This window comes from Scyliorhinus torazame, chromosome 3 (genome assembly GCF_047496885.1).
Source record: "Scyliorhinus torazame isolate Kashiwa2021f chromosome 3, sScyTor2.1, whole genome shotgun sequence".
NCBI classification, from domain to species: domain Eukaryota; kingdom Metazoa; phylum Chordata; class Chondrichthyes; order Carcharhiniformes; family Scyliorhinidae; genus Scyliorhinus; species Scyliorhinus torazame.
The window spans coordinates 51,053,780-51,072,008 of record NC_092709.1 but is presented as its reverse complement, the minus strand read 5'-3'; the positions used below and the strand labels follow the sequence as shown (position 1 = coordinate 51,072,008).

The window sequence follows — 18,229 nt, the reverse complement described above, 5'->3', positions numbered from 1 at the left end:
CCTTATGATCTTGAAAACATTAATAGAAATACTGGAAAACTACAAAACAGCTATGAAAATTAGCATTTTGAATTAATCACTCAGTTTTCCCCACCGTTACCGTTGTTTTCCAGACGTAACAGATCACCCCCGTGATAGAGACAAACGGGCTGGAAACATTAACTTAGTTCCCCTTCCTTTCCTATGCTGCCGGACCAGCTGGGTTCTGCCAGCCTGCTCTGTTTGTACCTGCGATACTATCGTGGCACGTGAGAGGTTGCTTCCCGCCTTTTTGCGGAAAAAAGTGGTCTGCGCAGTGACGTCTCATTGTCCGCGGCACGTGCGCTGTCGTAACAACCGGCAAGCTCCTCACGTGACCTCAAGGCCTCGGCAGATCACGTGTTCGGTGCTGCTCTCGCTCTCGGACGCTGGTTAACGGTGCTGGCCGCGTGCATTTCTCTCAATCTATCCATTACACATATAGAAATAAATATATACCGCTCTCGCTGTCAGCCATGGCCGCCCCTGGGTCGAATTTGTTTGACATGGCATCCTTTGTCAAAGACCTACTGGCTGGCGGTATCGCCGCTGCCATCTCCAAAACCGCGGTGGCGCCCATCGAAAGGGTCAAGCTGCTGCTGCAGGTCCAAGCGTCGAGCAAGCAGATCAGCGTCGACCAAAGGTACAAGGGAATTATTGACTGCGTGGTCCGGATACCAAAGGAGCAGGGTAAGTCGAAAGCAGGGGTGGAAGGGGAAATTAGGGGGGGGTGGAAGGGGAAATTAGGGGGGGGGGGTGGAAGTTTTTTTAAAAAACATGCCTGGTTGAAATCTGTGGACCTTGCCACTGATTTCCTTCACGGGAAATCTATGCGGATCGGATAGATTGTCATTCGGCCGTTACCTCAGGGCTTTAGGCTGCCATTGCCTTTCGCATGTTTAATGCTCGACGGCGCGATGGTAAACGTTTTGAATGTGATGGCGGTTTCGGGGAGGAGGGGAGCCGCGCGCGCGCGCGCCACCAGTCCCAAACACGTGGCCGTTTCGCTGCCGCAAGCCATCAGCCGGGCGCGGCGGCCCCGAGCCTGAGCCGGAGGTTCACACCCGTCTCCGCCGTGCTCCAACCCTGCCTCTGCCACTACTAGTCTCTTACCGCCGAAGGTTCGAGGTGACGATGACACACGACTGGCACAAACCGGCGTGTGCGCCAAGGATTCAGATTTGCTTTTGTATAAGCAGGCGGTTAATATATATATTTTTTGAACGGTGTACGCCCATTTTGGTTAAATGGTTCGATGGGCACTCTTCAGAGTGGTTTGCATTGCCCTTTTTAAATCAGAGTTGCGTTTTTTAAATCAGAGTGTAAGCATCCTTCCTTATAAGGTGAGACTTGGGTCTTGGATTGACCACCACATGATTACACACAATGGAAGTGGATATCTTTTCCAATAATTGATAATGTCAGTCATGCATCCGCTTTCTGCATGGTTCACGTTTTAGACAGTGAAGGAAATTGTCGGAATATTCTATATTGCGACCAGAAACGTGCATTTATGTCACTAACAGGAACAATGTTTTATATTCTGCGGTGTTAAGGGTATTACAGAACAATGTTGAAGTTAGGAGAGATTCACTATAAAATGTTAATTTGTGCAATTATGGTTTGTAAAACACATAATCTTCCTCATCCAACTTTTTTCCAGGATGGGAGTAGTGCACCTAGAGATTTGAGATTACAGTATCCGGTACATATAACAATGGATTTCATTGTTGCAGCCCCTGCACATGCTAAAGTATACCCAGGTAATAGTAAAAGTGAAGGATGGGGAAATCCACTTCTGGTGTAGGCCAGATATGCCGAACCCAAAGAAAATATAGTGCAGACAATAGCAATGATGCTTTGTCTTGCAATATTGCCTCCATATTGTTGCCTTTTGTACCTACTGTAAATATGGCAATCAATGAGATTGCCCTTCTTTCTTTGGATATCGATATATTGCTCAGAGTCGCCAGGTATCAAATGATACCACCACAAGGTTCAAATGGGCATCGATCAAAGAGCCAAATACCAGTTGGTTAGTTCAAGGTCAAGGGTACTTTATTTATACACACAATCATCATGCAACATAAACACTACTATTTAAACTACACCTATCAACTTTGACAACCTGTACTTAACTTCAGGCACCCGGCTTAGGTCAGAGGAACAGTGGCCGTTCTTCGAATCTGGGTCTATCTGGTCTGCTGCTCAGCTGGGCTCATCCGTCTGGTAGCGGGCGTTGAACTTGAACTTGCTTCTGGTGGTGCTGCACTTGGAAGGAGACGTTGCCGAGCGCCAGGTCAAAGAGAGGCCGAACACATGGTGGTCTCTCTTTTTATCCTTGGGGGGTTTTTGCGCTCTTTTGGGCGGTCCCTCAGTTTGGACCCCACTAATTGGGTAATTCTTAATCACTGTTTTCGATTTGAACCAATAAAGGGGTGGGTGCCTTGATGGCTGGGCGTGTCCTAAGTGGTCATTGACCCTGTTGTTTACACTTCCTGGGTACAGGAAGTGGCGCCGAAATGTCTGGGATTGTATCGGTCGCTCAAGTATCAGTCCTTTGTCTCGCGGAGATGGGCCATCAAAATGCTAATCGGTTGGGGGTTTCGATACAGTCTGGATTCCTCGCTCACAAATATACATTCAGGCTCATCTTGGCTTTTTGATTCGAGTCATGTCGAGGGTATCGGAAACTCCCCAATAACTTTCGTTTTCACATCCCGTGGGACCAATCGACCCTGTCCGATTGTATGGCCAAGGAAAGTGACTTGGGCTTTTCCAAATTCACTTTTGGCTAGGTTTATCACCAAACCCGCCTCCTGAAGTTGATCGAATAACTCCATAAGATGTTTTAAATGTTCTTTCCATGTCTGGCTGAAAACTACCAGATCATCGATATATTCCGCACAATTGGGTAATCCTGAAACGACTGTATTAGTTAACCGTTGAAATGTGGCTGGGGAATTTTTCATGCCAAACGGCAGAACTTTGAATTGGTATATACCATCTGGAGTCACAAAAGCTGAAATCTCCTTCGTCCTTTCGGATAAAGGTACCTGCCAGTAACCTTTAAGTAAATCCAATTTGGAAATAAAAGCGGATTGTCCCACTTTCTCAATGCAAATCCTCCAAACGTGGGATAGTCCGTTCTTGTAACTGCATTCACCTTTCTATAGTCCACACACAACCGTTGGGTACCGTCTGGTTTAGATACCATCACTATGGGTGAGCTCCATTTGCTGCAACCCACTTCAATTATGCCATTTTTAAGCATACTCTTAATCTCTTTGTTAACCTGTGCCAATTTTAAAGGGTTAAGTCTATATGGATGTTGTTTGCTAGGAACAGCATTTCCCACATCTAGATCATGTATAGCCATTTTAGTACTCTCCAATTTATCTCTACAAACATGCCCATGTGATATCAATAACTCTTTCAGGTCAGTTTGTTTTTCCCCTGGAAGGTAACAACAATTCATCCCACTTTTTAAGAACATCCTCATTTTCCAATTTAATTTGAGGTATGTCAAATTCACAGTCATCTGGATTTGGTTCGTCACTTTGAGTTAGAATCATGAAAACCTCCTTTTTCTCTCCTTCCCTTTCAAAGTATCTTTTAAGCATATTCACATGACACAGTCGGTGAGTCTTCCTTCTATCTGGTGTTTTTACCACATAATTCACCTCACTTAATTTCCTTTCAATCTAATACGGTCCACAAAACCTAGCTTTTAAAGGTCCACCTACCACTGGTAATGAGGAATTGAACTAAAGAGAATGGTACTAGACTGGGATGACCAGTTAGGATGTTAAGTAATGGGTTCAGAGACATTGCAATTAGTTGTCTCATTTATGTTAAGTATCCATTAATTGACACTGATATGTAAAGGGGCTTCAGGTGGCCTCTGTCAGGTGGTGTGTTAAGAGTTTTGTGCAGAGGCTGTGGAAGGGAAATAAATGGTGTTTGGTGAAAAGGAACAAGAACTTTAGACTCTTCATTTCACAGCAACTAAAATGTCTAACATAGGATAGTGTAGAAGTAGACCCTAATATAGGAGAATAGAAGATTATGATAGTGGATCTTAGACATTACTCCAGGTTGCAGAGAATGAACAAAGGGGCTGTGCAAAGCATGGCAAGAAGGGGGATGGGTAACCATTAGGACTGTTTCTTGGTGCAGAGGATGCTGGATGAAAAGGGCTGAGGAATGTAGAATGGGCCTATCAGGATTAGTAATTGTGACGATCAGCTTATATGGCCAGGTCAAGGAATGTGTGAGAAAGACCTATGAGAATCTTGCATTTGTTACCGTTACCTTATTTGGTCGTGTGTATGTGAAACATGATGCTACATGAATGTATATGAAAACAGATGCTTTGTCTCTTTATTCACTCACTCTGGAGAAGTCGGGAGGCTATAGTCTCTGGCCTTTGTCAGGGTGAGTGTAGCTTGCAAGCTGTTTGAAATAAAATAGATTGATACTTACGAATCCGACTCAGCGTTTGACTGAGACCAGACTGAGGGCAGAAAGAACTCAATATCGTCATTTGTTGTCAGAAGTGGGATTTCAAGGGCGAATTCCCGACTATCTGAAATCAGAATTAAACCAGCCTTGGACGGAGAGAGGGGAAATGGGCCCCCGGTGTGAGTAGATTATAAAGGACAACGTCAGTTTTCCGCTGCCTCATAGTCCAAAGCGGGTTTGGTCACTCGCCTATGGTCGGGTAAGATCGTTCGACGAAATCAAAGGTCAGTCTGACGGATTGGAAAAATTAATTTCAGTCGAATAGGTATGGCTGAGGGTCAAAACGTGACTGAGGGAATACGGGGTAATATAATTCAGTTGGTAACTGAGGTAATATTGCTTGGTAATTCAGTTGCGTGTGAGTTGAAAATTAAAATTGGTTATATTAAATTACACTTTCATTCGGCTACGGTCTTTAATGGGTTGAGGGAATGTCACAGAGACGATTCAGTCAAGACCGCTGATGGAATGTTCTGAAGACAATTCAATTCTGTACAATTACAATTGGCTAAGTTAGATTTTGTCCTTGGGAGATATGTCTTATGAGGTTTTTTTTTTTAAATGTTGGGAGGTGAATGGCCACTACGGGAAACCAAAGACTTGGAAAAGTAAGGGCAGTATCGGGGGAAAAAAGGGGAGGCTTCAAGATTGTTTAAATTTACTTTATATTTTGGGAGAGAAGTTTTCTTTGAGTTTTATTTACAGTTTTGAAGAAGGGGAAAGGGAAAGCCCCGTCCTTTACATTGTGTTTTCTTCGCAAATTCAAACTTTTATTGTCCAGTTGGTTGAGATGAATGAAGTATAATGCTTTGAATTTCTTTCGTTTGAGTGGAGATCTCAGTGGATGAATGAGCGTGTTTAATAAGAATTTGTGAACTTCCTCTGGTATTCCTAGTTTTTAAAATGTTGTATTTTGCAAAACGAAGTTGCACATCAATTAGGAGGTATACAAGGCAGTTAAAGTGAGATTTAAAACGGGGTAAGTATTTGAAAGTTCTTTAGAAAATCAGTAATAATGATTAACATGGTGGAAGTTATTTAGAACACAATTCTGAGGAAGTAAACAAAAAGCAAAATCAAAATGTATAAATTGGGATTTGTAAATGATTAGTTGAACTCGACATAGTCTTAGCTGCTCAAAAAAAGAGAGAACAAAGGAATCTAAAATTGAAATGCGAAGACGAGGCATTTGGTGTGGACTGGCCCATGTGCTCCTTTGTTAGAGGTAGCCATGATGTACCTACATTTAAAAATATTGTTCTGTGTGTTCCAAATTTGTAGAGATTTCAGTATTTTCATATAGCAAAAACTATGGATTATTAACTTTATTTTAAGATTACACGGGGAAAAGAAGATCCCAATAGAAAGGAAGAACGTCATTTTAGAGATTCCCAAACCGTAAGAGGGTTTAGGCAAGTACTGGGGACTATTTGACTACTGTAGGGCCTTGGTGTATAAGCACTCAGAACTTGAGGGGACGCTGCAAGCACTGACCCCAGGGGGTTAGGCAGTCCAGAGAGCAGGTAGAATGGGGACTGTAGCAGGATACCGCTTTCAAGAAAAAATTAATTAAACATGCCCTCGCGTTATATTGGGATAGTGAAGAGGGGCATTTTGGCAGTAAGGGGCCAGAGACATGGGGGACTGAATGTGACCAGTATTAGGAGGTAGTTGGTGAAATTGATATGGCACAGCTCCACCGGGTCCTAGTGCCCGCTGACTTGCAAGAAAGTCACTAGCAGAAGAAATGAAGTTTAGAATGTTTACTAAAGGTGCTGGCAACGAGGATAGAGGACTGTGTCCCGGGGGTGGTGCACGAAGACCAGACAGGATTCGTAAAGGGGAGACAATTAAATGTCAACATGCGACGGCTATTAGGGGTGATAATGATGCCCCCAGCAGAGGGGGAGGCAGAGATAGTGGCGGCAATGGATGCAGAGAAGGCATTTGATAGGGTGGAGTGGGAGTATCTATGGGAGGTGCTGAGGAGGTTCGGGTTCGGGGACGGATTTGTTAGCTGGGTCAAACTCCTCTATGGGGCCCCAACGGCAAGTGTGGTCACGGGTCGGCAAAGGTCAGAGTATTTCCGACTATACAGGGGAACAAGACAGGGATGCCCGCTATCTCCATTACTGTTCACGTTGGCAATTGAACCACAGGCCATGGCGCTAAGAGACTCCAGAAAATGGAGAGGGGTGATTAGAGGGGGAGAGGAACACCGAGTGTCACTCTACACGGATGACCTACTGCTGTATGTGACGGATCCAGTGGGGGGGATGACAGAGGTCATGCAGATATTGAGGGAGTTCGGAGATTTCTCGGGATATAGACTTAACATGGGAAAGAGTGAACTTTTTGTGATACACCCTGGGGACCAGAGTAGAGGGATAGATGGCCTGCCTTTAAGGAGAGTGGAAAGAAACTTTCGATACCTGAGGATTCAGATAGCCAGGAGCTGGGGAACCTTGCACAGACTCAATCTGACACGACTGGTGGAACAAATGGAGGAGGACTTCAAGAGGTGGGACATGCAGCCACTGTCACTGGCGGGCAGAGTGCAGGCAATTAAGATGATGGTCCTCCCGAGGTTCCTATTTGTGTTCCAATGTCTCCCTATACTGATCACTAAGGCCTTCTTTAAAAAAATAGACAGGAGCATCACGAGCTTTGTGTGGGCAGGGAAAGTTCCGAGGGTAAGGAGGGGGTTCTTACAGCGTAGTAGAGACAGAAGGGGACTGGCGCTGCCGAATTTGGGCGACTACTACTGGGCCGCCAATGTGGCGATGATCCGTAAATGGATGATAGAGGGAGAGGGAGCGGCGCGGAAAAGATTAGAGAGGAAGTCCTGTAAAGGGACGAGTCTAGAGGCGCTGGTGACGGCGCCACTACCGTTCTCACCCAAAAAATTTACCACGAACCCAGTGGTGGCGGCAACATTAAATATCTGGGGGCAATGGAGGCGACAGAGAGGTGTGCTGGGAGCCTTGGTGGGGTCCCCAATTAGGAACAACCATAGGTTTGCCCCAGGGAGGATGGATGTAGGATTCCAGAGCTGGCACCAGTTGGGAATTAGGAGGGTGGGAGATTTATTTATAGACGGGACGTTTGGGAGCGCTGGAGGAAAAGTATAAGCTGCCCCGGGGAAATTTCTTTAGGTATATGCAGGTGAGGGCGTTCACAAGACAACAGGTGAGGGAATTTCCATTGCTCCCGACACAGGGGATCCAGGATAGAATGCTTTCGGGGGTGTGGGTCGGGGAGGGCAAGGTATCAGAGATATACCGAGAGATGAGAGAAGAGGGGGAGGAGCTGGTGGGCGAACTGAAAGGAAAATGGGAAGAAGAACTCGGGGAGGAGATAGAGGAGGGTTTGTGGGCTGATGCCCTAAGCAGGGTAAATTCCTCTTCCTCGTGTGCCAGGCTTAGCCTGATTCAATTTAAGGTGCTGCATAGAGCACACATAATGGGAGCAAGGTTGAGCAGGTTCTTCGGGGTGGAGGACAAGTGTGGAAGGTGCGGCGGAAGCCCGGCAAACCACACGCATATGTTTTGGTTGTGCCCGGCACTGGAGGGGTATTGGAGGGGAGTGATCTCGAAGGTGGTGAAGGTCCGGGTCAAACCAGGCTGGGGGTTAGCTTTATTTGGAGTTGCGGATGAGCCGGGAGTGCAGGAGGCGAAAGAGGCCGATGTCGTGGCCTTTGCGTCCCTAGTAGCCCGGCGTAGGATTTTATTCATGTGGAAGGAAGCGAAACCCCCCGGACTGGAGGCCTGGATAAACGATATGGCGGGGTTCATAAAACTGGAGCAGATTAAGTTTGCGCTGAGAGGATCGGCCCATGGGTTCACCAGACGGTGGCAACCGTTCCTCGACTACCTAGCGGAACGTTAGAGGGAAGATAGATGACCAGCAGCAGCAACCCAGGGGGGAGGGGGGGGGGGGGAAGGGAGGGTGTGGGGCGGGGGGGAAGTTTCATTTTATGTTATTTGGTTAATTTACCATGTTAGTTAGTTATTCATTATTAGATTGTAGTTATCATGTTACTTGTACTGTTAACTTTTCTTTTTGTTTGATGTGTAAGGGGAAAAAATTGTGAATGAAAAACTTCAATAAAATATATTTTTTTTAAAAAAGAATGTTAACTACATTGCAGACAGAGCTTTAGGGAATAAAGATATGGGACCGGAGCTTAGATTAGGAGTATTACTTGCAGTATCAGGAAATGAGAATCTGATGGCAGGGGAAGATTTAATAAAAATAGAGGCAGAAATAAAAAATTAAGATATTAAAACCAATTGATAACGTAGAGGAAATAAGGAAACAGAAAGAAAAGTATTTTAAGTGACGAAGCTTAGAAGGAGTGTTAAGGAAAGCAAACCTAGCAATATAAGGAATGACACAGGGTTAATCAGCACACAATTCCAGCACACAATCCAGGGAGGCCGACACAGGCCGCAAAAGCAATATCCTTTGACCCGAGGTGCCAAATGTGAGCTGGAGATAACGATCAAAGAGTTAGAACAGCAGGGAATCATTCAAGAAGTCACATATGCATCAATAAATAGCCCACTTCAGGCAGTTAGCAAGCCTGATGGTACATTTAGAATGGTAACAAATTACAAAGCATTAAACAGGGTCACAAAAAAAAAGGATAAACGGTATTTAATAAATCCACAAACTACATTGGAGAAGGTGGCAATCAAAACTTATTTAACTAGTATAGATTTAGCCAATGGATTCTGGAGTGTTCCGTTAGACCCAGACAGCAGGGAAAAGACAACATTTACCCTTGGCACTGAACATTACGTATACTGTAAATTGACACAAGGATATGTTAATTCCTCAAACCACTTTCAGTCAATAGTAAGGGAGCTGATTAAAGATGATTTGGCTTTAGTATATATTGATGATGTGTTAATTGGAGATGATGATCAGGAGGACACATGTTGAAAGAGTGACCAAAATTATTAAAACACTTAGTGAAGCAGGATTTAAGATAGGATTAAAGAAATGCCAGATTGGCAGGAGCGGAGTCGACTATCTAGGGTATTCAGTGTCAAAGGCAGGTAGGGAAGCCAGTGTTGGGATGAGAGAGAAAGTTGCTAGAATCACAGTGCCCGTTTCACGAAACAGGGTTCAACAAATCATGGGAATTTTGGGGTGTTTGAGACCAGTAGTGGAAGACTTTAGTCTTTATGCTAAACCCATTTATGAAACTTTGGAAGGGGGATTTTAGGTGGACCAGTGAAGCACAGAGGAGTTTGGGCCAGTTAAAAACAGCTGTAGCAATATCCGGGCCATTAGAGGAGAGACATGAAGAGGATGATTTGAGCATTAAATTCGATCTGTACGCAAATGGATATGGTATGGTGCCATAGTACTCGGGCACCTATCAAACATTGACAGGAAATTGGTCAAGGGCTGAACAAAAGTTTTTGGAAATCGCTAAATGTCTGGCAGTCATAACAAAAAGGATAGCAGAGATTGAAAATTTATCAGCCGGGAAGAAAATTTATGTCACAACTGAATTTTTAGAATTGACAGAGTTGACCAAGAGACAGGGTTGCCAGCAAGGCGCGAATACAGCTTGATGGGAAAGATGGGAAACCATTCTTTTAAACCCTGCCTTAATGTTTATTCATAACATTACAAAGAGACAGAAACTTGACAATCAGTTAGCAGAACAGAGTTGGTAAATGCTTGGGTGGTATATACGGATGGTAGTAAAGTTAAGGAGGACGAAGAACAAGCCAGGTGGACATCCATTTTTTTTTTAATTCAGGAAAGAAAATGGTGGAGAAACAGGGGGTAGCATAAAAAAACAGACACCGATGGAAGAATGGTCATTAGAGTATGCAGACCCTCTTTTTCCTAGGAGCAGCAAAAGTAATTTGTACTTTTTAATCAAAGCTGATAGCAGCACGGGGGAAGTTGAATTAAAGAATCGGTGGCATCTGGAGCAAAGGAAATTGTATCAGAACTAAAACATCAGACCCCCAATTAAACAATAACAGGGATTATTATAATCCATAGGCAACCTATCGGCAGCAAATGAAGAAACGTAATCAGTAAGGAATTGAGAATATGGGATGATAGATCAAGGGTTGTTATTAATGGACCTCAGTTATAATGATTAATTGTGAACATAATGAAACATTGTGTCAAGGGTGTGGCACGTTCTGTAGCCCAGTAGTTAGGACAGGGAGTAATATGAAACCTAGGAGAATGGCAGATATAGAGTATTCAGGTGAGTTGATATTGCATTTAGAACAACAGAAATGGGGAAATGCTTTGGCTCCCAGGGAAATTTGGGGAATTCAGTTTGTCATGATTGTTTTGTGAAACATCAGGCAGCACTGATGATTGAAGTTTGCGACCACAAGATAGATTTTGGACATGGGATGGTGTGATAATGACAAATTGTAATTACTGCAGAGAAAACTAAGCTGACAACGAAGTGATTGGGAAAGGTGCAGGATTGTGGAGAAGTGACAAACTTGTGGTACCAATTAGTGAGGGAGTACGTAGTTTAAGAGATGTTGGGATGACCTGGGGACGTAAAATTAGCCTAACAGTGTTTCGAGACTGTATCACTGCAATGATGTTGTGCCACAGGATGGATCATATCCCCAAACCGCTCGGACAAGGGACAAAGGAATGTTTGGTTATGAGTGTCAGGGGATTACTGCACTTACTAGTATTATGTAATCAGTGGAGTGGGATGCCAGTGAATTGAAACCTGTTAGCAGCATTGATTGGACAGATGATAACGCTACAATGTCATGGTTGGAAATTACTTTCATAAAAATCCGGTCGTAATCAAAAATAAAGAAATTAAAGTGAATGCAGTAGCAATATCCAAAATGTATCAGGGAAAGTTTCGACCCGCTTGGATCACTGAGTTAGCAAAAGTGGAGGAGTTTGAGATTCTTCGAGTCTCACTCGGGTGCAATTATAGGAGGAGGAGGCCTAACAAGCCTTAATCGTATGATGTACGTCAATGATCAGGAACACAAATCCGTTTTTTTAAAAAGAGAATGGTGGCAATGGAAATCTGGAAGTCCTGGAGAGGGCACTTCTGGAACATCCAAACAAGAATAGAAAGATACAAATTAAGAAATAGGGCCCTCCCCGCCTTTGACCTGTTCATTTGGTTTTCAGATGGAGCAAAAATAATACAAACGAAGAACGAAAACTACACCCCAGAGAAGAATGTTTTAGAGAGTATGGGGGGGGGGGGGGAACTAATGATACAATTGGCTACATATTTGAGGGAATTATATGACAGAGCCCGGAGGAAAAACCTTACGGGTTAGAAACAAATCAAAATATCAAATTATTACTGAATAGTGAAACCTCTGGTCAGACATCTCTAACTGGACATTAGCTGATGGATGATCTGTGGTCTCCACGGGGTGCGTACTACGCGGTGAAGTTGCTACGGGTCTCGACAGACAGCCGCGACTGACTAGGAACCCCCACATTCTAAATGACAATAGTTTAAGAATCTTGGCAACTTGATGCCACAGCGGAAAATTTGTAACCAGTGCAGCAAACAATATTGCATTGGAGAGTGTAATAGTTATTACAGATGAAATGTCCTGAAAATTGTTAGGAACTGTTATGTATGGATTCATTTGGATTGTAATCCCAAAGGTTGACTGTATTAAATATGCAAGTGGTGTTGTTGCAAAGTACAAAAAAAACAAATAAATAATGGCAAGTATACACTTCATGCTGTAAGGAAAATGATAACGGACAAAAGGGATTTGAAGAAAACTGAGTTATTGTCTCAAGTGAGCCCGGGCTGGCAGACTACATGGTTCAGTACAATGTTAGACGTTAGTTTGAGGAAATCGGGAATAAATACAGCAAGATAATCAGTGGATAATACATGATATCATAATTTACCATTCCAATGAGAAGAGGAAAGCACTTCCTAAAAAAAACCAGGGAGGGACAAAAGACCTTTCTGGTCGCTGATGGACTGAGTTGTGTGCTGTTTCTAAGGGACATGAGGAAGCTTCTACGGTGCTGCTACCCCAAGGTAGTCAGATGCCTTGGAGGTGGTGGAACACACGGATATAGCTATTGTGTTACCTTCCGGAGTAGCGACAGCTATGGTTCACGGTGATTGGACTTGAGGAAAGAACAATACAAAGAGTCTATCGACACTGGTCTGCGAGGTGGATGAATTTACAATTGATTTCCGTGCACAGTTTACAAATCATGACATGTACACACAAATGACAAGGATCAGGGATATCTGCTAGTCAGTACAACTAGAAGGGGGATATAAACCCTAAAGCAGGATTCAGCTCAGAGTCCGCTCTCCTAGCTCGGTCATGGGGTTTTACCTGATGCACGGATTGATAATACTTGTTATTATAATGGTATACTGTATAATCATTGGATGCCTTAATATGTGTTGTAAGATGGCTATGACTCGGATGATGCCGATAGACTCGGCCCATCACCACTCACGAAGATGACATTGCGTTACTGGCGACCATCAAACCAGAAGGAACCCGGACGGAGAGCCAGTGGCTGTAAAAATGTGATGAGGTGTTTATGTACAGAATGTAATGAATTGCGGGACGGTCTTTCAGACCAGACATCGATACAGGTTATTAACCCGGGGATGTTAGGAGGTGGAATAGTTATCATTAAATGATAAAAGGAGGGAATGAGGAATTGAACTAAAGAGAATGGTACTAGACTGGGATGACCAGTTAGGATAGTGTAGAAATAGACCCTAATATAGGAGAGTAGAAGATTAGGATAGTGGATTTTAGACATTTGCAGAGACTGAACAAAGGGGATGTGCAAAGCATGGCAAGAAGGGGGATGGGCAGCCATTAGGACCGTTTCTTTGTGCAGAGGATGATGCAGAGGATGCTGGGTGAAAGGGGCCCCAGGGCTGAGGAATATAGAATGGGCCTATCAGGATCAGTAATTGTGAAGATCAGCTTATATGGCCAGGTCAAGGAATTTGTGAGATAGACCTATGAGAATCTTGCATTTGTTACCGTTACCTTATTTGGTTGTGTGTATGTGAAATTTGAAGCTACATGACTGTGCATGAAAACAGATGCTTTGTCTCTTTGTTCACTCACTCTGGAGAAGTCGGGAGGCAAAAGTCTCTGGCCTTTGTCAGGGTGAGTGTAGCTTGCAAGCTGTTTGAAATAAAATAGATTGATACTTACGAATCCGACTCAGCGTTTGACTGAGACCAGACTGAGGGCAGAAAGAACTCAATATCGTCAGTAACAACACTAAAACTTTATCTTCACTGGCAAAACTACGAACTTTGGAGTTTGTGTCCGCTACCCGTTTCATCACATTTTGTGCAACTTTCAAATGTTGTCTAGCCAATTCACCTCTATTTAATCGTTCCCTAAAGTTTGACACGTAATCAATAGTGTAACTTCCGATTTCTCACCCACCAATTTTTCTTTAATCAATTTAAGTGACCCTCTTACCTCATGACCAAAAATTAGTTCAAAAGGACTAAATTTGGTTCACTCATTAGGTGCATCCCTAATTTCAAACAGTACGAAGGGAATTCCTTTATCCCAATCCTCTGGATAACCTTGACAAGAAGCCCTCAACATTGTCTTTAATGTCTGATGCCACCTTTTTAACGCTCCCTGCGATTCTGGATGGTACGCAGTTGATTTAAATTGTTTTATTCCTAAGCTATCCATAACTTCTTTGAATAACCTTGACATAAAATTCGATCCTTGATCCGATTGAATTTCTGTGGGTAGTCCATATCTAGTAAAGAATTGAAGTAACTCCTCCACAAATAATTTTAGCTGTAATATTACGTATTGGAATGGCCTCTGGAAACCTAGTAGACACATCCATTATAGTCAAAAGATATTGATTCCCACTTGTGTTAGGAAGCGGTCCTACACAATCAATTAGGACCCTTGTAAAAGGGTCCTCAAATGCTGAATGGGTATTAAGGGCGCTGGTTTTATCACTGCTTGAGGTTTCCCTATCACTAGACATGTATGACATGATTGACAAAATCTAACTACATCTTTATGTAGTCCAGGCCAATAAAAATGTTTCTAGATTTTACCTTGAGTTTTCCTTATCCCGAAATGACCTCCCACTGGTACCTCATGTGCCACTCGCAACACCTCCTTTCTATACCCTACCGGCAATACTACTTGATGAACTTCTGCCCACTTTTCATCCGCCTGCATCTGAACAGGTCTCCATTTTCTCATCAAGACATCACTTTTACGGTAATAACACTGTGATGTACTCTCAGATTCCTCTTCCGTATATGCTTTCTGATATATCCGTTTTATTTCTACATCTTCCTGTTGGAACTCTGCCTATTTTCCTGAACTAAAAATATCCGCCTCATCCTCCACCTGTTCTTGTTCTTTTTCAACCATCTGATCATTTCTGATAATTGCACTTCAACTTCATCTTCACTCTTTGATTTCTCCTCTTGTCTTAACCTGTGACTTTGCGACCTGGTTACTACACAATCCGGAAAAATCCCAGGATATTCGTCCTTCAACACTTCAGTTGTCTGATTTTCCACTGGCTTATCAACCACAGTAGGCATCACTCCCACCTGCAATCCAGCTATATCATTACCCAAGATGAACTATTCCTGGACAAGATAGTTTCTTTATCACTCCTACTACCACTTCACCATTCTTCACTGGACTTTCCAACCTTACCTTATATAATGGAATGCTACTTCTCTCTCCATGAATTCCACATATCACCATCTTTTCTAGCAACATTCTTCCCAAACTACATAATTCCTCATCTCTTACCATTAAAGATTGACTAGCTCCTGTATCTCTTAAACTTGTGACTTCTTTACCTGCTCCTCCTGATACACATGAGTAAACTTTACCCACACAAGTAAATTCTTTAAAGATATCTGGCACCTTCTTATCAATTACTTCTTGAACAGGCTGTACAATTGTTTGCACCTCCTTCGCTTCCCTTGGGCTTTCCTTTACCACTCTAACAAACCCCACTGTCTTATCCTGTTTTGCCACATCAGCCTTCCCAGTGTTTTTCTTCAACCACCAACACTGTGACTTTACATGGCCTAGTTTATTACAGTGAAAACATTTGAAACTTTTCATTTCTCTTCCACCCTCCTGGATTTCTTTTTTAATCTGAGGTACACTCTCTTTATTATCTCCCATCAGATCACCTTTACCTTTACCATTTGAGTATTTCTCATGTCCCCAGTTTCTGTCCCTCACCGGCTGAAACTGATGTCGGAAACCAGGCCTTGATTTATGAACTAATTCATAATCATCTGCCATTTCTGTTGCTAAACTCGCAGTTTTAACCCTCTGCTCTTCCACATGAGTTCTCACTACATCAGGAATTGAATTTTTAAACTTCTCCAAAAGTATAATTTCTCTGAGAGCTTCATACGTCTGGTCTATTTTCAAAGCCCTTATCTACCTATCAAAATTACTCTGAGCTTTTCAAAGGTTTGACCAAATTATTTCCTTAAATTTCTAAAGCTTTGTAAGCTTCAGGCACTAGCTCATATGCACCTAAGATGGATTTTTTCACCTCCTCATACGTTCCAGGTACCTCCTCCGGTAGTGATGCAAACACTTCACTAGCTCTACCTACCAGCTTTGTTTGAATTGGTAATATCCACATGCCCTGTGGCCATTTCATTTGTTTAGCTACCTTCTCAAATGAAATGAAAAAGGCTTCTACCTCCTTCTCGTCAAACCTTAGCAATGCTTGGACATATTTAAATAGATCCCCACCACGTCTTCAACTATGAAGCTCTGTCTCACTATCCTCACCAATCTCATCCAACTGTATGTTTCCCTTTGCATTTGCCAATTTTAACTGATTTTCATGTTTCATTGACATTTTATGAAGTTCAAACTCTCTCTTTTTCCCTTTCCTCTCTATCCCTTTCTTTATTTCTTTCTTATTTTCTTTTTCCTCTCTCTATCTCTTTCATTGTTTCTTCTCTCTCCTTTTCTTTTTCTCTCATTGCATATTCAAGCTGCTTTAATTCTTTTTCATGTTCAAATTGCTTAATCTGCAACTGGAGCTTTGCCATTTCTAATGAGTCAGAACGTAGCTCCGGCAAATGTAAATGCTCGGCTACCGCTGTAAGTACCTCATTTTTTGCATTTTGCCAGGTAATGTTAACTGCAATGCTTTTGCCAAATCTAATAGTCTGCTTTTAGTCTCTGTCAGTAAGGTATTGCATGTTACCGTGAGCACCCCCAAAAACTCCTGAGCCTCTGAAAGAGCCATTGTCCACAACACACTCCCCACGTAAACTAAAATACCACATTTGAAAGCAACCACAATATGCTCACCCCTCACTGTCTTTAAGTTCGTTAAGCCAGTCCAATCGATAGACTTTTATCCCCTTCGAGCCCCCAATTGTTATGGGTCCGGGTTTACAGAACCCCAAAGTGTTTCATGGAGTAAAACCGACCCACAACTTTTAGTAGATTGTGGTGTGGGAAGTGCACAGCGTGCTCTCCAGGTGTGATACAGCAGAGATGGACAAATGGTTTTTACAACAAAACAATGTATATTCTATGAACTCAAGTTAACCTTTTAAAAACAAACATTGAATATCTTAACACCCATTACTTCAAAGATAACCCCAAAAGACTACAACACTAACTAATCCTTTAAACATTCAAAAGACTTCAAACCTTCAAAAAAATAACACATATTAGGTAACATTCAATATATTTATAGTCTTTGGATTTCAGAAATCAACAGACCAGCTCTGTGTTTCTTCCTGCAGCTCTCAGCAAAACACACAGCCACTCCCAGCTGCCTTCTCAAACTGAAACTCAAAAAAGCAGAAGGGAGCTCAGCTCCCCCCACCCTCTGACATCACTTCAGTAATATGATCAGCACCATTTCTTAAAGGTACATTGCTTAAACATCCATTTCTTAAAGGTACTCTCACATGACACTGCCCAACGCTAAAACTCACTCTGTCCTCTTTCTCTCTCAATCTGAAAGTTGGAAACTCCTACCCCGGAACTGTTTGCAACCAGGAAGCAGCTCCCAGTGCAGTTTGACTTGGTATCCACTGGAAAGTAGGTGAAACAGCGATGACGTGCGAAGGGCATAGTGTATGAGTAGGGGAGAAGGCAGGTCGTCTGTTGGCGCACCAATTGAGCCGGCAGGCGATCTCTTGGGAGATTATACAGGTCAGGAACTCGAAGGGTGGCTTAGTGATAGCACCGAGAGAAGTCAGTGCAGCATTTGAGGCTTTCTACAGGGATCTGTACAGGTCGGAGCCACCGGAAAGGGTGTCAGATATAGAGGTTTTTCTAGACAGGCTGTCCTCCCAAGAGTAGGGACGAGCTGAAGGCCCCATTGGTCCTAGATAAGGTGCTGAGGACAATTGGGTTGATGCAGACGAACAAGTTTCTGGGCCCTGATGGGTATCCTGTTGAATTTTACAAAATTCTCAGACCAGCTAGTACCAGTAAAAGTAGATATGTTCAACAATACTGTAGCTCAAGGCTATCTGCCTGATAACCTTACACAGGCCTCCATCTCCCTTATTTTAAAGAAAGAAAGGGACCCCAAGGAGTGTGGTTCTTACAGGCCCATTTCAGTGCCAAATGTGGATGTCAAGATGCTGGTTCTGCGGTTAGCCATGTGTCCCAGATATAGTGATAGAGGA

General features: G+C 43.1%; 1 protein-coding gene across 1 annotated transcript in view; it reads left to right on the top strand.

Moving 5' to 3' along the window:
* Positions 1-406: 406 nt before the first annotated feature.
* LOC140408452 (ADP/ATP translocase 4-like) overlaps positions 407-18,229 on the top strand; it is a 194,231-nt gene continuing 176,408 nt past the window's right edge. Inside the window, exon 1 of the mRNA XM_072495676.1 lies at positions 407-708. Coding sequence (XP_072351777.1) covers positions 495-708 — 214 coding nt within the window. The 5' untranslated portion in view covers positions 407-494. The remainder of the gene's footprint in view (positions 709-18,229) is intronic.